Source organism: Alligator mississippiensis, chromosome 7 (assembly GCF_030867095.1).
Source record: "Alligator mississippiensis isolate rAllMis1 chromosome 7, rAllMis1, whole genome shotgun sequence".
Taxonomy (NCBI): Eukaryota; Metazoa; Chordata; order Crocodylia; family Alligatoridae; genus Alligator; species Alligator mississippiensis.
The window spans coordinates 10,532,764-10,559,343 of NC_081830.1; the positions used below are offsets into that span (position 1 = coordinate 10,532,764).

The window sequence follows — 26,580 nt, forward strand, 5'->3', positions numbered from 1 at the left end:
TGAATGTAAAAAGAACTTTGCAATGAGACAGATCACAAGAGCCAAAATGTAGATGTGGAGACATGGCAAGTGAAACAATTTGAGATGCACATCAGATAGAGAAGACAGGGGGCATGCCAGCATCAATACAGAGGTTGGGAGACCTGTCCCTTGTACAGAAGCTGAGGGGAGTGTGAATCACATAAGGTGTCTCCACCTGTCAAGGACAAGCATCACTGTATTGGACTGACTGTTCATCAGACAAGCTGCTGGACTGTCCAAGGACAATAAACCTGTCTGAGCTTTCACCACCAAACATGAATCTGAGTTGTTTTTTCTGAGTTGACTTTGGACACTGGAAGATGGGTAGCAACCACCACCCAGGACACAGACCTCAGATACTAGTGCATCACAAGTGACAGCAAGCAGGTATCACAAGAAAAAAACACTCTGCATGCCTCAGAACAGCAGGGTGTGGGGCTGGGGGGATCTACCCTCTTCTAGACCCCTACCATTGTCCCATGTCTCCTGGGTGAGCTCCATACAATCATTGAAAACGAGGGTTGGAAGGGACCTCAGTAGGTCACATCTAGTTCAACCCCCTGCTCAAAGCAGGACCAGCCCCAACTAGATCATCCCAGCTAAAGCTTTGTCTAGCTGGGTTTTGAAAACCTCCAAGGATGGAGGTTCCCCACCTCTCTGGGTAACCTGCTCCAGTGTTTTACTACCCTCCTAGTGAGAAAATTCTTCCTAATATCTACTTAAACTTCCTTTGCTGCAACTTGAGACCATTGCTCCTTGTTCTGTCATCTGTCACCACTGAGAACAGTCTAGCTCCATCCTCTTTTGAACCCACCTTCAGGGAGTTGAAGGCTGCTGTTAAATCCTTTGTCAGTCTCCTCTTCTCTAGACTAAATAAGCCCAGTTCCCCCAGTCTTTCCTTGCAACTCATGTCCCCCAACCCCATCACCATTGTTGTCACCCTCTGCTGGACTCTCTCCAATTTGTCCACATCCTTTCTGTAGCAGGGAGCCCAAAACTGAACACAGTACTCCTGATGTGGCCTCACCAGTGGTGAATAAAGGGGAGTAATAACTTCCCTTGATCTATTGGCAACACTCCTACCAATGCAGCCCAGTATGCCCTTGGCAACAAGGGCACACTGCTGGCTCGTATTCAGCTTATTGCCCACTGTCACCCCCAGGGCCTTTTCTGCAGAGCTGCTGCCCAGCCAGTCAGCCCCAGCCTGTACTGGTGTATGGCATCGTTCCGTCCTAAGTGCAGGACTTTGCATTTGTCCATGCTGAACCTCATGAGATTTCTTTTGACCCAATCCTCCAATTTTTCTAGCTCACTCTGAATCCTAGCCCTACCCTCGTGTGTCTACTACTCCCCACAGCTTGGAGTCATGTGCAAACTTGCTGTGGGTGCTTTATGCCATCTTCCAGGTCATTGATGAAGGCATTGAACAAAACTGGCCCCAGAACCGACCCCTGGGGCACTCCACTTGATACCGGCTGCCAACTAGACATCGAGCCATTGATTACTACTCTCTGAGCCCAATGCTTACAGTCCATTCATCCAGCCTATACTTCCTTAGCTTACCTGCGAGAATGCTGAGGAAGGTCGTAACAAAAGCCTTGCTAAAAATCAAGGTGCACCACATCCACTGGTCTCCCTGCATCTACAGAGCCAGTCATCTCATCATAGAAGGCAGTCAGGTTGGTCAGGCATGACTTGCCCTTGGTGAATCCATGCTGACTGTTCCTAATCACTGTTTTCTCCTCCAAGTGCTTAGAAATGGATTCCTTTGAGAATCTGCTCCATGATTTTTCCAGGGACTGAGGTGAAGCTGACTGGTCTGTAGTTCCCTGGATCCTCCTTTTTCCCTTTCTTAAATATGGGCACTCTGTTTGCCCTTTTTCAATCATCCAGGACCTCTCCTGATCACCTTGAGTTTTCAAAGATGATGGACAGTGGCTGTGCAACCACACCACCCAACTCCCTCAGCACCCTCAGGTACATCCCATCCTCCCCCATGGACTTGTACACATCCAGCTTTTCTTAGTCCAGAACCTGTTCTTTCACCACTGAGGGCTGCTCAACTCCTCTCTAAACTGTGCTGCCCAATGCAGTAGTCTGGGAGTTGACCTTGCCTATGAAGATAGAGGCAAAAAAGGCATTGAGCACTTCTGCCTTCTCTGCATCCTCTGTCATAAGGTTGCCTCCCCCATTCAGTAAGGGACCCACACTTTCCCTGAATCACCTCTTGCCACCAACATACTTGTAGAAATCCTTCTTGTTCCCCTTCACGTCCCTTGCTAGCTGCAACTCCAATTGTGTTTTGGCCTTCCTGACTTCATCCCTGCATGTCCAAGCAATGCTCTTATATGATCCCCTAGTTATTTCTTCAAGTTTCCACTTCTTATAAGCTTCCTTTTTGTGATTTAGTTTACTGAAGCATTTCCTGCTAAGCCAAGCTGGTTTTCTGCTGTACTTGCTAGTTTTCCTGTGCATCGGGATGGTTTGTTCCTGCAATCTCAGTAAGGTTTCCTTAAAGTACAGCCGGCTCTCCTGGACTCCCCTCCCTGTCAGACTGGCTTCCCAGGGTATCCTGCCCATGAGTTCCCTAAGCAAGTCGAAGTCTGTTTTTCTGAAGTCCAGGGTCCTTACTCCGCTGCTCTCCATCCTTCCTTTCCTCAGAAGCCTGAACTCGATCTCGTGGTCACTGTTGCCCAAGTTGCCATCTACTACTACATTCCCCAAATCATCCCTGTTTGTGAGCAGCAGGACAAGAGCATGGCTCATAGTTGGCCACTCCAGCAGTTGCACCAGGAAGTTGTCCCCAAGACTCTCCAAAAACTTCCTGGATTGCCTGTGCATTGCTGTGTTGCCCTCCCAGCAGATGTCAGGATGACTGAAGTCCCCCATGAGAACCAGCACCGGTGACTTTGAAACTTCTGCTAGTTGTCTGAAGAAAGCCTCATAACCCCACCAGGACATCACCCTTGATGCTCTCCACCAGGACATCACCCTTGATGCTCTCCCCTCTAACCTTAACCCAGAGACTTTCAACAGGCCTATCTCGTGTTTCATAATGAAGCTCTGAGCAATCATACAGCTCTTTTACATAAAGTGCAACTCCTCTTCTCCCCTGCTTGTTCTTCCTGAACAGTTTGCACCCATCCACGACCATGCTCGTCATGCGAGCTCCCACCAAGTCTCTGTTATTCCAGTCACATCATAGTTCTGTGAACATGCAAGGACTTCCAATTCCTCCTGCTTGTTTCCCAGGCTCTGTGCATTTATGTACAGGCACCTGAGGTGACTAGCTTATTGCCCTTTCTCAGGAAGAATGAGACCTCTCCTGTTCCCCCTCCAGTTCCCCTGCTTCCCTATTTACCTCAGGGCTTTGTTCTCCATCCCCCTGCAAACCTAGTTTAAAGCCCTCCTTAATAAGTTAGTGAGTCTGTCTGCAAAGATGCTCTTCCCTCTCTTTGTCATGTGGGTCCCGTCTCTTCCTAGCAATCCTTCTTTTTGGATTATCCCATGGTCGAAGCTGAATCCCTGCTGGCAACACCATCTGCGCAGTTATGCACTGATCTGCAGGATGCATCTGCTCCTGCCAGGGCCCTTCCCCTTGATCAGAAGAATTGAGAACACCACCTGAGCCCCTGCCCCCTTCACCATTGCACCCAGAGTCCTGTAGTCATACTTGAACTGCTCAAGATCTCCCTGGCATTATCACTGGTACCCACATGGATAAGCAGCATGGAGTAGTAGTCAGAGGGTCAGACAAATCTCAGTAATCCTTCCATGACTTCCTGGATCTCTGTTGTGCTCATGTTTCAACAACAAACCTTTTTGCTAGACCTGGAGCTTTGGGGAGCATCTGGTTCTTGGGCTCCAGATCTGGAGGGGACAGAGGGGTCTCCACTAAACTGAGATGCTGGTCTCAATCAGTGGCTGTGTTTCAGTGTGATGGCCCACGTGTCTTGGCCCTCCCAGAGGCAGGGACAGGTGAGGCTTAGAGTGCGTCCCCTGGCTGACATTTGAGCAGTGTCTCTCCACTGTGGCTTTGCTGAGACAGACATTGTGATGGATGAGCCCATTCTTCATCCCACCTGTTTGCTCAATGGGCCAGACTGCTTGCTCTTACTTTTGGACGTGTCCTATGCCACATATGTTCTCTGTCGTTACACGAAGGGCTTTTGATCTGCAATGGAGCTGAACAAACAGGCATCTGTCCGTTCTCACGCCGCCCTCTGCTGTATTTCTCCCCGTGCTCTCTCAACACCAGACTGCCTGATGGGAACTGGAAAGGGTTGTTACAAACAGCCCCGTCGCCCACATTAGGATACATCCACGAGTGGTCTGGCTCCCTCTCTGCAGGGGTCCAGTTGTGGGGTTCACGATAACAGCTTGAGATACTTGGTAGTAGACAAAAGGAATGCAGCAAAGGCATATGGCCTTGAACACCGCCCCCCATCAGCTACATATGTTCTGGGGGCACTTGGGTCACCGAAAGTGGAGCAGGGGAGAGCACTGATGCCTCCATGTACCAAAGGAGGGGTCCCTGACTTCATACCCCACTCCCCATAAAGCCAAAGACTAAGGAGGAGCTGAGTCTGAAGCCTCTTTGTTGGTGCATATGCCCAGGAAAGGGGAGCCCCATGCTGTTTCTGCATGCCATCATAGTTGCCCGGATGCCCCTCCCCTGTGATGCAGGGACCAGGCAAGGGCCAGAGGGGAAGAAACGGGTTTATTCAACAGCAATGGAAAAACAGAGTGAAGGAAATGTTCATCGGGGCCCATCTGGGTGCCTCCCTCACCCCCTCTGCCTCCCAGTGTCCAGGGCTCAAGGGATGCAGGTGGTGGCAAACTGTGGCCAAGGTGTCTATGGCTTCTGGGTGGGCACGGGCCCAGCTGTGGTGATGATGGAGGGGCTGGCCAGGCTGCCGCTCAGCGCGATGAGGGTGGTGCCTGCCCCAGTGGGTAGTACGCCCTGTGGCAGCAAGTGCCTGCTGGTCAGAGTCTCCCGGGTGTGCAGAACTGTACTGCCCTCGTCCACCACAGAGGGTACCCGTCCCAGTGTCTCTACGGCCCCCAGTGCATGGCCGAGGGCTGCAGCGGCACCTTTGGACAGGCCAGCCTTGTCCCCAGCATGGGCCAGGGCCCCATCGCTCTTCACAGCAGCCAGCGTTGAGGTGAGGATGACGGTCTTGGAGGTGGCTTGCAGGACCGGGCCTACCTTGGTGTGGGCCAGACTGGGTGAGCTGGGGGTGCCAGCCAGAGCAGAGGCGGTGAAGGTGACGGTGCCTGTGGGGGAGCTAGCGGAGCCTGACGGGGCACTGGAGGCCGCCTCAGCCATCACGGACTTGGTGAGCGCAGACAGCTTGGCATCTGACATGACATACAGCGTCTTCATGGGGCTGGTGCTGGGCGCTACAGAGAAAGGGAACCAGAAACAGTTCAGCCTTGGCCCTGCTGGATCCCTGCCCCAGGTGCAGGCACCACACTGGCAGCTGGACCACATGGGGGCATGAGTTGCCCTACATGTCCCAACCTGTCCTGCACCTGTGGCAGCCCCATTCCTCCCCTGATAGCTAATGTGGCCACCCTAGTGCTGCTTCTGCTGCCTTTGATTGCCTTTGCCAACACCCTAGGGAATTATGCATAGAAAAATTCAAAATGATGCACTGGAAAACTCAAAATTAGGCAAAATTAATTACTTTAATTTGTAAACAATCCCCCAAAACAAACAAACTAAACATGCCACTGTTTGAACCTTCTTTAGAAATATATGCAGGTACTCTATACGGTTGGGGGGGTAGTATAGGGTGTGTGCGGCTGTGTAGGGGGTGGATTTATGAAGTTGTGGGGGTTGCGGGTATGGGGGTGTGTGTGGGGTTTGTAGACAGGTGGGGGGTGTGGGTATGAGACAATGTGGGGTTTGTGGGGGCGTTTGTGGGTGGAGGGGTAAAGGGGTGTGGTTGTGTGCGTTTTGTAGCTGGGTGTGGGACCCCGCCCCCCTGCCACACATTTCTGGCAGCTCAGCAGCAGCACGCAGTGGGCCCTCAGAGCAATCATGGCTGTGGCAGGCAGAGCCCGTGGCAGTGCACGCTTTTGGCTGAGTCTCAGGGCCTGCATGTGCTGGCAGAATTGGCCTGGCCTACTGGCATGTGCCTTCAAACCAGACCAGGCTGGCTCTGTGCCAGCATGTGAGGCTCATGGCACTGATGGCAGGAGCTGCATGCCATCAGGCTGGGCAGGCACTGTGCCTCCAACGTGGAGGAACTGAGCCAGCTGGCCTGGCCCGATGGCGCTTGGACCGGGAGCTTGTACCGGGCAGGCGCCGTGCCTCCATTTGGGGCTTCCAGTGGGAAGCTGCAACTGGAGGCAAGCAGGAGGCTGCCTGGCCCAATGACACACAACTCCATGCCTCCATGTGCAGCTTCTTGCACGGCCTGATGGTGCGTGGCTCCTAGTCCATGAGTCACTGAGCCGGGCTGGGCCAGGCCTCCATGTGGGGCTTCCAGCCCTCCAGCATGAAACTGCATCTGGAGGCACAGAGTTAAGCACCACTGGGCCGGGCAGGCTCCGTGCCTCCATATGTGGCTTCCTGCTGGAGGGCTGAAAGCCCCACTGCCTGACCCGGCCTGATGGTGCACAGCCCATAACCACCTCACAAACTCCACATCCACCCACACATGCCCCCACATCCAGCCTCTTCCTGCAGGCAGAAGCTCCCCCCCCACTTACCCATCTGTCTAGTCACACAGCTCAGCTTCAACATCTTGGAGGTGGGGGCACAGAGCCTGTCACAGTTAAATTATGCAAGTATGCAGCCATGCCTTTTATGCACAAAATTGCATGGATGCATATTTGCATGATTCCCCAAGGTGTAACCAGCACCATGGCCCTGGGCAAAGCTGGCTCATTGCCATCCAGCAGCACCATGGGGGCACCAACGCCATCTGTCGAGAAGCCTGTGCCCCTCACCCCACCCTGGGTGGCAGGAGCCTGCAATGCCCTTCAAGTGGAGAGGCAAAGACCATCCTGCCTCTCCCAGCCCCCCCAAGCCAGGCGTCTGGGCCCAGTTAGCTCCAGCCAGGGGGATGACAACCTAGCCAGGGGAGCTCCCACTCTATTAGAGATGCCTTGGGGCACCAGGTCACCTGTCCAGGAGGTTGGGGGCTGGGAGGCAATCAGGTTGTGAAAAACACCTTTGAGCCCGACAGGGCTCCTGAGGGGGCAGCACTGCCCATCCCAGCCCCCTGCTGCCATGGAAACAGGTCTCTTCCTTCCCTCATGGCCTGCCCCGGGTGGAGGGAGGCTGCCAAAGCCATGGTGGGGGGGGGGAGAGGGAACATAGCTCCTTACACCAGGTCCCAGACCCCACAACTGGCCCTTATACCCCCTCACCCCTGCTCCTGGTCGATGTGGCCTGTGTGCATACAGCACCTGGTGCTTACAAGACACCAGTAGAATACAAGCAGCACCAATGTGGCCACAGGCACATCAATGTCAGTGGGAGTAACTGGGCCTGCCCAGCAGCAGGGCAGCCAGCTCTCTTGCCCCAAGCCTGCAACAGACCTGTCCAAGGGCCTCGGCGAAGCACCTGGAGGATGGTAGGCAAGAACGGGGAATGCAGCGGCGGGTAAGGGGACAGGGGCAGGCGGCATTAACCCCCCCTAAGTGCTGGCTCTGAGAGCTGCAATGAGAGGCCCCTGTGGGCCAGATGACGTGACCCCACAGTTCCAATCTGGCCTGCAGGCCCTAGAGCTGGAAAGCAGCTGCCCACAGAGCCCAGCTTGACTTGACCAACATGGCTTACAACCTGCCTCTTCCAGGGCACTAAGTACCCCCTGGCTCAGGCACAAGCCAGCGTGGGGGCAGGGGCAGCCCAGGCAAGGAGAAGCACAGCCAGGGTACAGTGGTTCTGGCGCTTACTGAGGACAGAGCTGTCAGGAGAGCACGGATCTGAACACCAGAACCAGACACGACGTGGGCAGCTCTGGCCTGCCCACTGTGCCCACCCCAGCCCTTCCCTTCACATCAGAGGGCAGAGCTGTGGCCCTGGGGCTGGAACTGGGTAGGACACAGTGGGCTGTGCCCAGCTGGGCTGTGGTCCCACAGCCCATGCTGGCCTGTGCTGGGGAGAGGAGCTGGCATCAGCCGTGCGTGCTTTTGGGTAAACCTAGTTGTACTCCAGAACCTAAGCACAGGCTAGAGAGGGGAACAGAGAGCTACTTAGGCAGGCGAGCTAGTGAGGTACACACGGAGGTCCCTACTCTACTGCAGGCGCCCCAGTGCAGAGCTCTGAGCCACGAGAACCGGTTGCAGCCAGGCAGCCGTGTGCCCCCACTGCATGCCCCACCAGGCCGGCGCAGCTCTGTTCGGGCCCAGGGGCCTTGCCCCACGACTGCCATGCGCCTCACCTAGGGATGGCATTGCTGCAGGCGCCAGGTGGGACGCGGGGTCTCCAGGGGCTGTCTCTGCGCCGGCCTGGCCTTTGCCGAGATCCAGCGGAGGCAGCAGCTTGCCCACGGAGGCAGCGGGGGAGGCCATGTTCCCAGTAGCGCCATCCAGAGCCTGGAAGGGGTAAAGGAGTTGAGAGCCGCGTGGGAGCCCCCATCATGCCCCACTTCCCTGCTTGGCACTGGCACCTACCACACCCTCCAGGGGTGTCAAGCCGGCCCTGCAAACCCCTTTATACAAATGCGAGCTGGTGCTATCCTGGCATCTTGGGGATTTTAAGCTGGGTTGGGTTGAGTGAAGGGGGGCTGACAACAGTGGCACTGAACTAGCCTGCACCTGGGTAGCTCCAAGCCTAGAGCAGAGAGGACTGCAGAGTAGCTGGGCTGGCTGAAGATCATGGTTGGCTTAAACCCCTGCTCCAGGCAGGATCAGCCTCATCCAAGCCCCCACTAAGGCATGTCCCTGTTTAAACTTTGCCCCAGCCCCATGCACAGACCAGGCCTGTTGCTCACAGACACCGAGAGCCCCAATACTGCTCTAGATGACACTGGAGATGAGATCCAGCAAGTGCCCTGTCACTGCCCGAGAGTTAAATGCACTGAGACCCCAGGCAGAGGCTGTGTCCCTGCTGCAGGTGATGGCAAACCCCTCAGCCTGTGCCCATCTGAGCTGGAGGGGAGTTCTTTCCTGATCCCAATGCATCATTAGGCTGAGCCTCAGCGGAGGAGCAAGACCCTCTAGCCACGATACTACAGGTTTGTTCCCGGCAGGAGCAAGGGCCCAGCTCAGTCACCCTCCCCAGCTTGGGCTGCAGCCAACACCTGGCACCGCTGAAGAGGGGGAAAAACCCCTGACCACCATGCAACAGGAAGGAAGGAGATTCCTTCCTGGCCCCGCATGCCAACCAGTAGAGCCCAGAGGCCTGGGATTAACAAGACTCCCTGCCCTGTGCTGCATTCAATTTTTACCCTGGCCCCGCTATCTGGGGGCATCACACACTTGACCAGACGCTCACTCCAATCATTTGGCCTCTGGATGGACATGGTGGGAGAAAACTCAAGCTCTCTATGGGGTACCTTTGAAGCCCCATGGCACAGGCAGGGAGACCTGGGTCCAGAGACCCAGCCACACAAGCTAAAGAGAAAACCCAAGGAGTCCTATGCTTTGAACAGAGGGTCCTTTCCCCTCTGGAGCTTTCTAGGCAGAACAGGACACCCCCCCTCACTGCCCACCATGCCAAACCTCCTACCATGGCAGCTTGGGCATGGCTAGCACTTCATCACGCTGCCTGCCACAGCTGTGCCCGGTGAACTGAGCACTGCAACCATTACCATTCTCTCTAGCATACAATACGTGCCTTTTGTGCCTGGCCGTTCTTGGCCCAGGCAACTGTAACGAGATTGTGCAACGAATTTGGATGAGGCTGGGGCCATCCTGAAGGCAGCACCAGGGTCTTCAGGATGTAGCTTTATGGGTGACCAGGATGGCCCCCAGCTAGACTCAGGAGTGGCTCATCTCACTGTGCTTGCCTGGCCTGGGCAATCAGAGGCCAGGCCGCTGGTGTCAGCATCTGGGCACTCACAAAGCTGTCATGACCAATGCACCCCTGCTGTCTACTTGCTTTAGCCCGTTTGCAGCCAGACAGATGGATGCTCCAGGCTGTTTTTCTTTCCATAGGTCCCTCGCACTCCAAACCCCTTCTGAGCAGACTATGAGCAGGTAACAATCACGCTGATCCGAGCACGGCAGCGTACAGATGCCTGTTACACTGGGGCATGGGGAGGGGTCATAGCATGTTGGGGTGCCCTGAGATCCTTTTCTAAGTGTGCTGCAAGGTCCCACACAATATTAGCATGGTGAAGTGAACAAACACCTCTGTGTGATTCAAAAGGGGAAATCCAGGCCCCTAGCACACATTACACATATCAAGCAATTCGCTGGTCCATTGCGCAATAAGTTTAGATCGGCTGCACGTGCAAAGTAAGGGTCACACATTTAACTGGTTAATCACACAATAAATTTACACTGGCCACACATGCCAAATGATTATCACTTCATAAAACTGTTTGTCCAGCTACAGAAAAGAGTCAACCTGCAACCAAGTTAGTGCTTGAACAGGCATAAAAGCTTTATAGCTGGTTTCTATCCAGCTTCCATTTAAAAGCATGGCACAGTCCCAGAGATTTCCAACAGGAACCTGAGTGCCCTGCTGGGGTCTTTGCCATGGAAGAACTGCTCTAGGATGTTTTCTGTAATCAAGAAATAAGTAAAAGCAAAGAGCTGGTGTTTTCCAAGGGAGGCTTGGAGTCTAATGGAGGCAGCTTCGAGTTTAACAAGCTTGAGAACCACAAGGTATGCTGGGATGGGCAATCTCTCCATCCCCACAGGCAACGGATTCGCAGCCATGGGACTGTCTCTGAAATGCATCTCAACCCCGCTTCCCCTTCTAACCCCATGCCACTCGCTTCACCCCAACAGCATCATGGCGAGATCCAGGCTGGAGACATTTCAGCACCATGCCAGACCCTGCTGTAGCTCTTTTCATGAAGGCACAGCTAGAGCTGCACCCAGAAACCGAAAAAGGCAAAAATTACAGTAACTACTGGAGCATGACTGAGGAAACAGCTCCCTATTCTTATTACTGTATGTTCTGGTATAGAACACACCCCTGAAATATAAGACACACCTTTGCTTTTGAATGACAGATGAAGAAAAAAAGATCTTTTCTTCAAGGAAGTGACTGAGGAGCAGCTGCCAGGGAACTGGGCTTGCTCACTATTCTGCTTCCTGTGAATCGGGTGAAGATTTTACTTTCATTTTTGCCCAGAATGGGCAAAACCTGCTCTTACTGTATTTCTTGCATATAACACACATCACATCACGAGCCAAAAACGCTACATACTATATGCAAAAAAATACAGTAAGACAGCTGCTTCCCATAGGGCTCCTGGCAAGAGCCATACAGCAAAGTAGCTTTGGCACACGGGTTCATACTGGTAGTCAACTTCATGGCTTGTATCACATAGCCTAATTGCCAGTACCTGGACACTGGTTACGGATCCACCCTAAGCAGTTTGTCCAACATGGGTAACGGAGCCCTGGAAAGAACTGTGCCACTCGGGACAGCTGCTTCACGGCACACCTGGACAGCAGAGGCTGACTGAGGCTGAGATCTCCAGGCTCCAGCAGGTCCCTGGCATGATTCATTGGTACTATTATTACCTTCAACAGAACCACTATTCCAGTTCTGGCAATACTCCTCAATCATACCAGGCTGGTGAAATGGCACCAGCAATGGGGCTGAGGGATCCAGTTGCTCCCTGCTTTGCCTTTAACAGACAAACAAGGCCGACTGTCTGCGGCCCTCATGCCTATTCCAACAGGCCAGGCTTCCAGGGGCTCAGACACCCCTGGCACCACCAATTCACCACGGCATCTCTTTTCCGGGGCTCCCAGTGCCTGGCAACCTCTCTGACAACACTGGCTCAAGCTGCCACGCAGACAGAGTGGGAGCTGGGCATTGCTGGGGTTCCTGGGAAGATTCCAGGCCTGCCCTGAAGCAGTTAAAAGCAGGAGAGAAGGAGGTGAGGAGAAGGGATGACACCTTTCAAAGGTCCTCCCTTACCCTTAGGGTTTTGGCCCCTGTGGGAGTGGAATGTTTGCTCACCTGCAGGAGCTGGATGCCACACCCATGGCCAGAGCTGGGAGACCTCAGCCACAGCTGGGCTCAAGGGCTCCCCTGTCCTGAAGGCCCAGCATTGTCCCAAAGCAGCAGAGCAGAGGCCAGGCTAGTTCTGACATGCACCCTCCCCAGAGAGGCCACCAACACTACGGCTCTGTGTGGGGCGGTCCATACTGTAGCTGCATCCGGACACAGCGCAGCACCTGGCATCAGATGCATCCTGCGAGGCTCAGCCGGGCTAGATCAGCCCAAGCCACATGGCCATGACATGCTGGGGCTCCCACATGTCTTCCCAGTGCTACAGTCGAGCCCCAGTCCCATGGGTGTGACTGCCCTGGCAGGGCAGGATGGGAGGGAAAGAGGTCTCCTGGCCCCTGGGTATGGAAGACAAGGTCACTTGGGCTTCCCAGGCCAGGGCACCACAGCACACAGTTCCCCCCAGCAGCCACCAGGAGAGATGAGCCCTGGTAGGTGGTGACAGCAGCATGGCCTCTGCCCCGTGGCCCATCCTCCCTTGAGACGAGGTACCCAAGTTACCTGAGGCACATGGGGCTGCACTGGCTGCTCCTCCAGCGGGGACTGAAGAGCCCCCATGGCCGCTTGGCTCAGTGTAGTGACACGGCTGGGCTGCCCCCGGAGGGTCACCGTGATGGTAGTTGGGGCCTTCAGGCCTAGAAACCACAAGTGTGGGACACATCATGAGTAGCAAGCAAGGGCAAGATACATCATGGCCGTGGGGGGTTGGGACATATCACAGCTGGTGGGAGAGACACGTCACAGCTACAGTTCATGGGAGGCAAGACATGTCATGCTCAATGTGTGGGGGGACAAGATACATCATAGGTCACAGGGAGGCAAAGTAAGTCACGAATGTGGGGAGCGAGACATGTCCTGGCATGAGCCCACAGGGAACAAAGGGCTACAAGCTTAAGAGGCACCTCAGAGAGCCAACAGGCAGGGTGGGCACCTGGCACACTCCACAGCACACCCACAGACTGACCCATGAGATTCAGCTTGGCCCAGTGCTGAAGGACACATTCAGAAAGCCTCAGATTGACCCCTACCAGAGAAAAAGAAAGGCTGTCAAGCCAGCTACAGGGATTCCATTCTCACCTGCGGCCTGGTTGGAGATCTGGGCCAGTCCAGGGAGGCTGCTGGCCAGCTTGGCCAGGCCCCCATTGGTCAGCAGCTGGTGGATGGCTGTGGGCTTCCCCCCTGCAGAGGCTCCCAGTGCCAGGGACGTGGCCACGGGGATGGTGCGGACAATGGTCCCCGCACCCGTGGTGATGGTACCCAGGTTCTGGATGGTCGCGGGCGTTTTCACAGCTGAGGCCTGCTAAAGGAAGCCAGGAAGAGCTGTGAGCACCAGAAAGAGGTGGCTCCCTCCCTGCATCTTCCTCTCATCTAGTCTAGGGTCTCATGGCAGCAGGCCGCTGAAGCCCATGGGGCCCACGGTATACTGCACCCCAACTCAAAGAAAACCCAGGCTGTAAGTCCTTCTCCCCCTTCCCTTCTTCCACTACCTCTGTACTCAGTGTCTAAGTCAGAGAAGGCATCTGGAAAGATGCTGTGGCACCCGTGACCTCCCACCCCAAACTCTCCCCTCCCAGATCGGGGCTTACCTGTACAGGCGGCCCCGGGGGCACACTGCTGACTGGGAGGGCTGGAGCCTTGGTACCGATGTCCTGCAGGCTGAAGCTCAAGCCCTGCAGGAGGCTGCTAGCCGAGGCAGCGCCTGGAAGGAAACAGAGCTAGGAGGTGATCACTGGGGCTGACCCACAGATTGCAGCCTCCCATGTATGCTCCTGGCCATGAGCACAGTCTTGAAGAAGCCCCGGCCCAATGACAGATGACCAGCCCACCCCTCAACTCCTCCTGACACCACTGGAAAGGTCCCACAGGTTTCTGTGGGAGCAGGATGTGGCCTGGCGCTGGAGTGCCCAAGCCCAGAGAGAACACTCAGCTGTCCCTGCCGGCTCGAAGCCAAGGTGCCGAGTTGTCAGGGAGTCCTCATACCCCCAAACCCTCGGTGCTGGTGCCTCACTTGAGTTCTCCTCATGGAGTGCTGATCCCAGAGATGGGCTCAGCCTGACTTGCATAGAGACAGAAATGAACAGAGATAAATAGGCCAGGCCATGCCAACGCTGATAAACTCCCCACCAGGGACAGACTCTGACTACACACCACACAACTCATGAGTTCCCAGCTTCCCTATGGTTTGGTCCAGAGTTTGCTCAGAGGAAGGGGTGGGAATACAGGAAAGTCTGAACGAAAGGCCTGTGTGCGGCATGTAGAATTGGCTGCTATTTCAAGGATGACTGGATCTGCCCAGGAGCCAACGTAACCATTGCTCCCTATTGCAGGGGTGGACAATCTATGGAACATGTGCCACAAGTGGCATGGGCGGCTGCCATGTGTGACATGAAGGAGGATGGGGCAGGGGGCAGAAAGCACAGCAGCAGATGGGGCAGGGGGCAGAAAGCACAGCAGCAGATGGGGCAGAGGGCAGAAAGCACAGCAGCAGATGGGGCAGGGAGCACAGGCAGAAAGCAGATCAGGCAGGAAAAGGGGATTGGAGTGGCACTCAAAAAGGATAAAGAGATTAACTTGTGGCCCACCAGCCAAGAAGGTTCCCCCCTGCTGCTCCCCCATTGGGAAATGGCCCCTCCCCCGCCACCAAATCAAGAGAGGCAGGTACCTTGGAGAGTGCCGCTGGGCTGGGTCTGCAGGCAGTGGGCACTGCTGGCCACCAGCCGGCTCTGGAGGGTGTGGAAGGCGCTGGGCGCTGTGCTGCTGGGGATCACAGCTGAGGGGGTCGGGCTGATGGCTGAGGTCTCTGCTGCCGAGCTCAGCCTGGGAAGCAAGACAGAGCCACTTCGATGAGCTCCATTCCCAAGCGAGTGGGACAGGGAGGCCTCCATGAGGCACCCCTTGTTAGCTTAACAGCATGGCCAGGCTGTGCCACCAGCCTTCAAACACCCCAGGGGTGATGACAGAGGATGGAGATGGGGACTCTTCTCTGCAGCCACAAAGGGACAGAACTAGGAACAATGGCCTCAAGCTGCAGCATGGGACACCAAGGCTGGAGATGAGGAAAAGCTAACAACTAATGACTCCCTGCCCTTCGCCCCAGTGCTGGGGAGAATGATGAGCCACCAACTGCAAGGCACCAGGCACTGAGCAGCAAGGTGTCAGCCTTCAAACGGAGCCTGCATCTGTGCAGATAGGTTTTCAGTCTCGGGGCTGTACCTATCAGCAGCACCCTCTCTACTGTAATTACCTGCAAACCACACACACCTTCCCCCTCAGCACATCAGCCCTCCAAAACTGCAAAAGGGGGGGGGCAGAAGAGGTTGGCTGCCTGAAGCAGGGGCAGTCGATTTTTGTACCCATATTAAAGCACAGGGAGGTAGTAATGCCTGCTGGGGCTGTGCCGCTCTCCCTGGCCTCAGGGAGAGAAGCAGTGAAGCGCAATCTTTAGCGCACAGGTTTAACCTCCTCAGAGCCTCTGAACAACACAATCACTTTTGCTCCCCTTTGCCTCCCCAAGCAAGGTGCGGGTCCTCTTTAGGGAATGCGTGGTATGCCAGAAAATACAGTACCTGGCACTGCTGGGGCACCCCACCCAAATGCCCCCCATCTCTGGAGCCAATGGTATGGGCAGTGTGTTGGCTCACAGCTCTACCTCTTCCAGGGGTGATCACAGAGCCGCCCCAGGCTCTAGGGTTCCCAGACCAAAGCCACCCCCTCCCTCCCCCAGGAAACAGACCCCAACAGATGCTGCGGCACTCACTTGGGGGTGGCGAGGAGTCCTGACAGCTCCTTGGTGCCTGGCACAGCCTGGCCGACAGTCATGGTGAGGGGCTTTCCTGCAGCCACTGCCAAAGGAAGATACGACGTGTGAGGCTCTCCCAGCTCCGGCGCCTTCCACTGCCCACCAGAACTCGGATGCCATCTGAGATGGAATGGACGTGGGGCCACAGGTGGGAACTGGGGCTGTGGGGTGCCCCCACTACCCCAGGGTGCAAGGGCAGGGGGTGTCGGGACTCACTTTCCGCCTGGGTGCCGGTGCTGGCTGTGTCCCCATGGGAGACAATGGTCACCTTAATCTTGGCCCGCTTGGATGCCTTGCCGCATGGGGTGGGGCTGGGGGTCTGGTGCCGCTTCAGCTGCAGGCGTGCCTCATCCTTGTCAGCCCCGTCTTGCTGCTCAGCTGAGACAGGCACTGGAGGACACAGATGGGAGGCCTGGGACTGGTAGCCACAGCATAGGGGAGAGGGACACGCGCTCAAGCATGGCTCTGCCACTCCCAGTATGCTCCAGCAGCTGTTTCCCAGCCCCCCACACCATCTTCTATACCCCCCAGAGTGCTCTAAGGAAATGGCATCAAACACATGGCTTGTGGCCCCCTCTGACTCCTGCTAACACAGACCCAAATGCTCTGTGTGGTGCCACCACTTCTACTGGCCTCAGGTTCAGATCTGACCCAGGGCACAGGGTGAGTTGGACACCCCCGGTCTCTGTGCTGATAAACAAGGCACAAGGACCTCAGGCAGAGGCTCTGCTCACTGTCAAAGCCCCCTGCAAGCCCTGGGGAACTCGCACCCAGAGCCTGAGGAGACACCTCCTAAGTCACAGCTGCTGTCCCAGCTCTGCTCTAGCGTCCCAGGCTGCCAGACCCCCATACACAAGCAGCATCCCCTTTCCTTACCCACCTCCCCCCAGGGAGTCCAGGGATACGGAGCAGCCTGGCTGGTTCATGGTGAAAGGCTAGGCCACACCTCCAGCCCCCTGATCACCGACCAGTATGCACTGATGCCTTGGTGGCTTGGGCCCGGGCCTGGGCCCCGATGCCCACAGGAATGCATCCAAATGTTAATCAGTGCCCCCCCCACCCCAAAGCCACCCTATACCAGACACAGGCCCCTGACGTCTGCAGACCTGGGAGGGAAGAAGGGGTGTTGTTTTCCTGGCCCCCAGGTTTCGCAGGGGAGGTGGAGACAGGCCTCTGTGGGATGGGTGCCATCCCACTGCACCATAGCTGTGGGCACTGAGCTGGACCCCAGGAGAGATCTGAGCCTGACACTGAAGAAAACTACTTCAGTGGGCATGTGGGGTGCATGAAGGGTTGGGAGCTTGTAACCTCCTTCCCCAGAGTGCATGGGGGCAAAGGGAAGCTCCCTAGGATCTCTAATCCTTATAGATCAGCCCTCACCCCGCACACAATGATCAGTCAAATGGTGCAGCCAAAGGACTCCACAGCCTGGCAGTTCCCGTCTGGCAGACATTGCCTCAGCCCTGGCTTCAGGGTTGCTAATGAAGGGGAATGTATCAGGAGCCCAGCAACGTGAGGCCATAGGCACTTCCTGCTTGAGGTGGCAGGAACACATCCCACCCTGGTCTCACACCACTCATGGCTCCAAATGGCCCCAAGACCTGGGATCTGGAGATGAATTAGAAAATCCCAGGGCCAGGGCAGCTCCCGACAGTGTGGGCAAAGCAGAGGAAGCAGCAAGGGAGCAGTGCCACAAGGTACCAGATGGCAGTGACCGAGTCGACCCCCTTCCATGGGGCACAGCACCAATGGACACAGTGCTGGAAGCAGTGAGAAAGCACTTCTGTGCCCCCACATATGATCAGCCCCAAAAAGTCATGGCCATTATTTAACCCCTTGAGAGCAGGTGTCAACTCCTTGCAGAAGAGCCTGGAGAACTCTGACCACGTGTAGTGGAACAGCACGTGTACTGGTAGTGGTGCTCAGGGTCCTAATGCTCCACAGGGCAGTAGGAGTTGGGGAGAATGTGCAGAACTCTTCTGCTGACATGCCCAGGCTGACCTCGCTGCTGACATCTGGGGGACACTGCAAAGCTGTCTTGGGCAGGAACTGAAGATTAGAAAAGTCCTTGAAATCCCCAGCCTCTGCCCTGCTTCTCAAGGTAACCAAACTGCCAGGCACGGTGTGTGCTGGGGGGCTGAGGGAACCACCCTGTGGCATGCCCTGGTCTACAACTGGGTATGAGGGGGGTGGGAAGTCTCTGCCAAGACCACAAGCATCATCCAGCACATTTCTGTTCACCCCTGTCCTGTTGTGAGTCCCCAACAGTGGCCCCAAGGCACCATGTGCCACCACAGCCAGCGGAATCAGAGACAGACCCTGGGCATTGCAGCCCAACTCCTCTGGATTTACCACTCACACCCAATCTCTCAATGCCCCTGAGGTTGCACCATTGTGACTGACTTCTCAAACCCAAGTCATGACGACAACCAGCACCAGCCTCCAGCTTAGCGAAGGCCCCTGCTATGCTGGGATCACAGGACACGAGGCCGGAAGACACCCCCCCCCATTGCGATGGCCAGTCCCAGTCATTGCCAGCAGCCAAGTCGAGTATCTTACTTGTTCACATACAACACACAACTTTCCCCCCTTAAACTCAGCAATCAAACACTGAGGGGGTCACAAGCTCCAAGTTCTTAAGCTCAATCAGGACCCACTGACTTTCTTGGTCCTACCCAGCCCCTTGGCTTCCCGCTTCCTTGACACGCCCACTCACTCTTTCTACTGCTCCTATTCCACCAATTGTTTCCCTAGAGCTACTCCAATCCTTCCAGGCCACGAAGCAGTACTTGTCCCTGCTGGCTCGCCTGCAGAAAGGATGCTCCAACGTAACCAAAAGCACAGCTGACAACAGGACACGCTGCTAACTAAGAGAAGCTGCCAGGCCATGCCATGGATGCTGTGTGGCTGAGAAACACCTGTCACTACCTTGGACATGAGGCAACATGGGTCAGTGAGCATAAGTTAGTAAGGAGCTGATCACTGGGCAGCAACAAGAAAGTAGGAAGCAGAGCAGGGTGGGGGAATGCACGCTGCAGCCCCCCGCCCTGACAAGGCAGTGCGATGGGGAGAGAAGAGCGGTGGAGGAGGAGAGCACAGAGAGAGAGAGAGAGAGAGACAGGTAGCAAGGAGATACTCACCAAAGAGACATGAAGAGGTGCCAGGAGGAAGAGCTTTCCTCACTAGCACGTTTTGTTTCAGAAAAGCAGCGAACTGAGCTGAAAGGAATCAGAGAGAATTACAGAATCACAGCCCGGCTATGGAGCAGATAGGGCTGGTGAGACCCCACGCATCCCCGCCCTCCTTGCAGGCATGCAGGGACCTCGCAGCTCCAGGACGTGCTATGCTCTGGCCTTGGGGCTCCCTGTACAGCTACTGTACACACTCACCTACCACACACACCTTCCCCTGCAAAAAAATTAGCCTTCCAAAATTGGGCGCCGTGTCTACCTGGAACAGCAGCAGTGGCATTTCTAGCCACACAGCACTGAGAGAGTCAATTGGCTCATTAGACTCCACCTGCCTGCTAATTGCTTTTGTTCCACAGGTGTTAATGACCCCACTCCGTGAGCCGGAGAAATGTGTCTGGATTTCTCCATATTTCCCCCTATTCCAGAGCTCTCTCCGCATTTCTCCTTTTTAACAAATGGTCATGACGGTCCAATAATCACGCAAGCCTTTCTTCAGCAATTATGCTGAAGAATGTGTAGTTTAGTTCCTTCTGATCTCTCTTCTCCTGCATCATAACCCTACAGGCTCTTTTCAAAACCCCAGATCTGTCCACCAACTCAAGTCTCCAGCAGCATCTGGGGTTTCAGCTTTTGGCTGAACAGTCAAGAGCTGCTGGCAATTCCGCTGTGAAAGGGTTAAAACTGCAGTAGGAAAAGAGTGTGTGAAGGAGCTGAAGATGACACACTGTCCTTGCTGTATGCAACAACAACTCTGGTAAAATCTTTTTTTTCTCCTTTCCCCAAACAAGGTACGTCTTATCTGAGGCATGTGGCATGCAAGAAAATGCAGTATTCCCCCATGATGCACTGAATTATGCCAGCCTGAGAAAGGGCAGTGGGTCCAGGGGCACTGCTAATTCCTTTCCCAGCCAGCCCAGAGGACACATCCATGCTGTAGACACCTTCCCCTCAGCCCCTGAGCACAGATGAGGGCACTGAGCCAAGCCAGAGGCCCCAACCTATCCACAAAGGCCCAGTTCAGCCACTGAGACTTGGTATCTCTGATGAGAAAAACTGAAATACACATTTGCCTCCACAAGATGTACCTGGACCCCCACGCTGGCAGCACTCAGCCTTCGAAGTGCTCTCGAAAGAGCTACTCCGCTCTACTGTGCTCAGCAGCCACTGCCCCTCCCTGGCTCCCATGAGTCCCAAGAAGGATGCAGCTGCGTCTAATGATTTGCATGCTGTGCTATGGGTGAGCCCGGGGCTCAAGATCCTGCCTGAAGTTGGCTCCTCCCACAGAAGGAGTTCTGGGAGCAAGCTGGGGAGCAGCTGGCATCCTCAGAGGGAGCAGCAGGCCACAGACTACTTCCCAGGTGCTCCATGTTATTCACAGGTTCTGGAAGAAACTGCCTGGTGCCCTGAATTTCTAGTTGCACCCTTTGAAGCCATAGCCCAGACACTCAAACACCTGGGTCCCTCTCCTCAGGGAGGTAGGCTCTCTCGTGTCTCCATGAAGCCCATTAGATCTGCACTGTGGCTCAGCCACTTCCCTCAGCCCCATCAAACCCTGGCGGCCTTCTTGGACATGAGACAGCAGTTCCCAGGTGACCTCTACACAGATGTCCCAGTGCCTGACATGACAGCACCCTCCTCACACCACTATGTGACAAGTAGACTGGCTGGGGATGGTGGTGATCCTACCTGATCTGGACAACAGCCAAGGCTTACCCATGACCATGCTGGGCTGCTGAGAGCACAACTCCTGCCCTGATTCAGTGCCCAGAAGCAGCTGGGAACAGGTTGATCACTGTGCTCCTACAAGAAGTAGGGAGCACAGTCTCCATAGAACATGGAGACATGCCAAGGGGTCCTGAAGACCTGCCAAGGGTCTTGGAAAGGGTTTTACCAGGATGCTAGTGGGACACTCAAGGGGAATAGGTGCCTGGGCTCTTACCTTGAGCCTGCTTGTGTGTCAAGACTGCTTCTGGCCTCTGCACTGGCCTCTTCAGCAGCTGAGCGGTGCCCACTTGGCTGGGCTTCTGGACAGCTGGCACAGTGGCCACTTTGATCTTGGGACTCGAAGTGGGGCTGCTGGAGACGCTGGAGAGGTCCTGCAGAGGGGAGGCAGCTGAATTTCCACTAGGGTCCCACAACACCATTCCCAAGGGGGCCTCTGCATCCTCCAGTTCTTTGGTAGCACTAATTAACTTTTTGTCAGCCGTGACATTAGTCTAATGCCATTATTTGCACTTAACAGGAAAGCAAGGAGGTGGGGATTTGGCTCAATTCACTCAAGGGCAGAAGAAGGGGAAAAACCTGGCCCCCATGCTCAGAGCCTGGGATAGGCTGGAAGCCTTACAATGAACTGGCTCCATCTGCAACCCTCCTGTCCCCTAGCAACACAGCTCATGGACAGAAGGCCATCACCATGTACTGACACCAGTTGCAGGCACTGTCCTCACCTCTGAGCCGGAAGGCGAGGCCGGCACCTTGGCAGCTGGGGATGCGGGTCGGCTGGTTCTTTCTGGCAAGTCGAATGACAGGTCCCTCCTGGTTGGGTCCCGTGGCTTCTTTTTCTTCTCGGCATCAAGGTCGCGAGGGTCAGAGCCAGTGTGATTCTCCGACCGGGTCAGGACTCCGGTCAGAAAGTCGGCAATTTCATCCTGGATGGGGAGCAGGATGGCACTTAACAATGTGCCTAAAAGGGCCTTTAATACTGAGGTTGCCCAAAGAGATGGACCTCTCAGGGCTTTCCCTTCACCTACCACACTCAGATAGAGCCAAATGGAGACCCCAAAAGCAGCCTCCCCTTTCAGAAGAACAGGAGTCAGGGATGGGTAACTGGATTAGCTCTCTTGCTAGAGCCAAGTCTCTGTAGGTCCCTGAGAACCACCAGGGCAGTTCACAGCACCACCATGTTAGAGGAAGAACCAAGAGCATTTGCTGCCCCTGGCCAGTCCAGTAGGAAACCAGCTCTTCCCTTGAGGTCCGTGCAGCTAGGAGCCTCCACCCAAGCTGAGAGGACCTCCAGCAATGGCTGCTTCTGCGGGGAAGTCATGCGCATGGTCCCCCAGGGAAGAGGTCAATGCCCTGGAGAATGTCAAACTATCTGGGGCTCAAGGGAAACATATGTGGGTGCCACAGGCTAGCACCGGGTGTCCCCACAGCTGTAAGGCCTCAGCTGCACACCTCATTTCAGAGCCCATGCAGCAGAGGGCAATGGAGCAGGCCAGCTTGGGCTGCACTTTCACAATGGGCCTTCTTCTTTTTTACGTTTTATGCTGGTCGAGGTAGGATCCCAACTATGACGTGGGACAGGACAGTGCAGCAAGGGGGAAAATCAATGAAGGATGCTGGGAACAACCCAAGGCTATGGTTCCTTAGCATCCCAGATGGTTCTGGCATCCCAAGAGCAGCAACTGAGAGATGTGATGAGGTTACAATTCAGGGGCAGGCAATTATTTCAGGCAGAGGACCGCTTACTGAGTTTTGGCAAGCCATCGAGGGCTGCATGACAGGCAGCCAGGGGCAGATAAATATTTTCTGAATTTTTTAGGGGCCCTGCGGGCTGGATAGAATGGCCTGGCAGGCCGCACCTGGCCCACGGGCCACATTTTGCCCACTCCTGGGTTACATTCATCCTGCCTGGCAGGGACATCAGGGTTAGCACCCACTGAGGCCTCTGGGCATAGGCCCAACCTGCACAGAGAATACTGAAGCTTTACCTGAATGCAACGGTCCACCATGCTCTGGGTCAGCCCTTCCAACTTCTTCTTGGCTTTGCTTATCCTAAGGATGGAGCAAGGAAAGGAGTCAACACACATCCGTTCTTTCCTCCTGTCTCCAATTCCTTCCCTCCTAACACTATCCATAGCCTGAATGCCAGCAATCAAGCACGAAATCCCCATACATCGTGCTGCAAGGTGAATTTCCCCACCACTGCAGCCAGTGTGATTATCATTTGTTCTCATATTTGCATGTAAGTCCACAACAACGAGACTAGGGGACCAGGCTCCCACCTTCCCAGAAGCCTTAGAGGCTTGTCTCCTTCTCCCTACCTTATGAGACCTCTCCTTCAGAGCACAGTGAACCCCCTCACCACTTTGAGACTACTCATAAAGGGTTAGCAACATTTTTGGACAGAGTGCCAAAAACACCGGCCATCTTAATTTGTAAGATGTTGGCATACCCAGGGCAGATGCCAGGCGAGCAGCGACGGACCTGATTTTTCTTGTGGCAGCGCAGCCCTTGCCCACTGTCCACCCTGAGGTGCACATACCTAACATGGAGCCTGGGCTGCTCACAGCAGGTGGCAGAGAGGCTGCAAGCAGCTGCACCGAGGTCCGCAGAGCTGCAGCCCAGCTCATTGCAAGTGGCGGGTGCATGTCTACCTCAAGGCAGATGGCAGGGAAGGGACCAGGGTTGCATTGCCACAGCAAGGACTGGGCTCCGCATGGCTCCCCGCCATCCACCCCAGGCATGCATGCCAAGCAAAATGCCTTTGCGTGCCACACTCTGGCATGCATGCCAAGAGTTACCTACCCCTGCACTAGGGCAATGGTTTTCAGTTGGTTTTGGACACATATGCCTTTACATGCCAACTACTTTGGATTGTACTCTTCTCCCACGTCTCTACACATCAGGAAGGACATCAAAGCCAATGTCACTCAGAAGCTCCAGCTCCAAATATTGATTGGTCAAGCTGCAGTGAAACTTCACTGCCATTGGTTCTTTGCATACCCCTTGGCAATGGGGGATCCCCCAGGGACACATACCCCTGTCTAAAACCTATTGCTCTAGACAACCCAAGGCCCATGGCATCAGGCCAACAGGCTCTCTGCCACAGCAGGAGCAGCAGTTCACCCCAGCCTCTGCCTCCTACCTGGAAAGGGAGCCTGCCCAATGCTGCCTGTTCTAGCTGGGACCTCTGTTGAAACAGGCAACCAGTTACCAACTTGTGGGCACCATGAACACATGCTCAGAAGGAACACGCCAACATCTCAACCATCCAAATCCAGGGAGTTCTTCCAGCTTCTCACCCCTAATTTGGGCCTAATTTAAGCTGAGTACCTACAGCTGTGGTTCCCAACCTTTTTAAACTCAGAAGTCCCCTTGTTAAGACTCCAAGCCCTCCTAGGAAAATGCCAGCTCTTCACTTTTATCTTTTTATTTTTGACAACGAAAAGATTCTAGAACAATTCTTCTGGGGGCAAAGACCTTAACAAGCCCCAGCAGGGCAGAAGGGCTGGACACTTTAGATTCCCATAGGAAATCTCTGGGTTTCTCTTATGAATCAGGTGCAAGTGTCTGCAGCCTGAATAGTGCTCATGTTGCAGGCATCCTTAAAAGGATCTCATGGCACCCCTGGTTGAACATTGCTGACTCAGAGCCAAAAGCCTCTATATCCTCTTCATCTTCCAGCCCCATCTCTTCTGAATGGAGTCTTCCAACCCTACTTGTATACCACAAGGGCTCACCCTGCTGTTCGTCTGCACTACTGGGGTCCCCAGCAGCCTGTGACTGCCTCAGAGCACCTACCGGAGGTTGTCATCAGCCCCGCCCACCACCACCATGCTGTTCTCAGCACGGATCTTCTCCCGGAAATCCTCCATGGCCTCAACATTGCACTGCAGTGAGTTCTGGCCAATGACAAAAAGCACAGGTGTCTTCATGTCCAAGAGGGGGTCATCCACGTCCTAAAGGAGAAAGAAGAATTGATAGAAGAGGATGAACGGTCACCGGGCCCAGGGGCATGAAGGCTTGGGACCTTGGTGGGGTGAGGAAATATGATCAGCACTGGCAGTGTTAACTCCATGGCTGCCAGTCACCTAGACATCAAATTTTGGGGTTAAAATCCCCATGGGGGATGCCTTTGGGTAGTGGTAAGGTTGATATGCAGGGATTAACATTGCCAGATGCAAGTCATCCAGCCTGTGGGTCCAGACCTGGCCCAATGACTCAAGCAGATTAGAGAGCCCTGTGAGATTCAAAGGCACAACCTCCATGCCCTGCCTTGATATAGGACAGATCTGCTAATGAAGGAGCAGATCAGGCAACTGTGTAGGGAAGCTCTGTTGCCTCACAGTCTCCACACTGCTGGCTCCAGAGCTGTTGCGGCCCCACCACACAATGACAGGAGGTGCCAACATAAACAGAGCTTCTCAGCCCACCAGGACGGGAAGAATCAAACTTCAGAGCTCTGCCACTTTCTCTGCAAGTTAACAGGAACCAGGCGAGTCCAAGGAGAGCAGCAGTGGTTCACTGGCTACAGAATCCCAGCCCCAGGGCCTTTCCCACTCTGACCGCTGTGTTGCCCTTACCCCTCTGGGTCCTTCCACTGTCAGAAGTGGGAATCCAAGGCACACGATGGCAGTGACATACTCTAGCACCGAGACCTGAAGAAAGAAGCAGGACAGATGTATAAGTGTGAGCCCAGGTTCCTGTCACACCATAGGGATGGCTTGTCTGGCAGTGACTTCTAGCAAATCCATGGGGAAGAACTCAACTTGCTCAGTTTCCTGAGACCAGGAAGACAGAGGGTCAGAGGAAAAGCCCCATGGACCCGGGGCATACTGACAGCCAGCCAGCACCCTCCAGCACAGACTGGTGGTTGTGTAGTCATGAAAACAGAGAAGAAGTGCCACCAAGCTTTTCTCAACAGAATAGGAATAACTTGGCATAAACAGGCACAGAAAAGGCAAGCAGAGACAATTCTTCTAGCACTGAGCCACCTCATCCTGCCCATGTCCTGGCCCTCTTAGCAGCACAGGCCCACAGGACACCCATGGCACCCAACCGTCTCCTCCCTAAAGCAGCTCCATCTTCTCCTTCTCTTTTCTGGGTTCCCCTCACATCTCTCTGCGTGGGTTGGTGTGTCAGCCCCAACTGCCTAGGGCTGGGATGAGGAAGGCTGGAGGCATAGAAGATATGCCACAGAAAGCTCGCGGCTCTGAAGTCTCCTCAGGCAAACATGCAGGTAGGCCAAAGGAGGTTCTCAGCTACAAGGACATCTTTAGTCTGGGAGCACATCAGTGAAGGAATGTCAAGCCTCCTCACACTACTGCAAGTGGCTTGGGGACCATCTTAGGGTTGCCATGCCACACCCATACCCATGCCAGCCTGAGGCCACATTTTGGAAGGGCACTTAGGAGACTGAGGCATGCTGGGCGACTGTGATGAGGAGATACAGAGCAGTGGTTTCCACTAGGACGCCAGGAGAAAGGGTACTCACATGACAGGCTACCAACGCTCCTGTATTCCACCCAATGAGGATGACCGGCTTGTGGGAGAAGTGACTGTGGATCTGGAGAAGAGAGAAAAGGGCACAGGGTTGCAACAGAAGGGCAGACCATAAGACTGCATGTGCCAGCAGCCCAGGATGCAGGTCTGGCTGGGGCCAACAGTCCTGGGTTCAAAGCCCAGTGGAA

General features: G+C 54.9%; 1 protein-coding gene across 6 annotated transcripts in view; it reads right to left on the minus strand.

Moving 5' to 3' along the window:
• Nucleotides 1-4,722: 4,722 nt before the first annotated feature.
• The window catches only part of KANSL3 (KAT8 regulatory NSL complex subunit 3), a 32,135-nt gene continuing 10,277 nt past the window's right edge, over nucleotides 4,723-26,580 (minus strand). For 2 of the 6 annotated variants that reach the window (XM_059730510.1, XM_059730511.1), the window contains exons 9-23: nucleotides 26,385-26,456; nucleotides 25,474-25,548; nucleotides 24,692-24,849; nucleotides 22,879-22,942; nucleotides 21,616-21,816; nucleotides 21,108-21,264; nucleotides 19,118-19,195; nucleotides 16,194-16,367; nucleotides 15,936-16,020; nucleotides 14,841-14,995; nucleotides 13,765-13,877; nucleotides 13,256-13,478; nucleotides 12,680-12,813; nucleotides 8,421-8,574; nucleotides 4,723-5,424 (exon numbers count right to left, since the gene is read on the minus strand). In XM_059730510.1, coding sequence (XP_059586493.1) covers nucleotides 4,877-5,424; nucleotides 8,421-8,574; nucleotides 12,680-12,813; nucleotides 13,256-13,478; nucleotides 13,765-13,877; nucleotides 14,841-14,995; nucleotides 15,936-16,020; nucleotides 16,194-16,367; nucleotides 19,118-19,195; nucleotides 21,108-21,264; nucleotides 21,616-21,816; nucleotides 22,879-22,942; nucleotides 24,692-24,849; nucleotides 25,474-25,548; nucleotides 26,385-26,456 — 2,391 coding nt within the window. In that variant the 3' untranslated portion in view covers nucleotides 4,723-4,876. The remainder of the gene's footprint in view (nucleotides 5,425-8,420; nucleotides 8,575-12,679; nucleotides 12,814-13,255; nucleotides 13,479-13,764; nucleotides 13,878-14,840; nucleotides 14,996-15,935; nucleotides 16,021-16,193; nucleotides 16,368-19,117; nucleotides 19,196-21,107; nucleotides 21,265-21,615; nucleotides 21,817-22,878; nucleotides 22,943-24,691; nucleotides 24,850-25,473; nucleotides 25,549-26,384; nucleotides 26,457-26,580) is intronic. The other 4 variants (XM_059730512.1, XM_019486203.2, XM_059730514.1 and 1 more) reach the window with 4 other exon arrangements.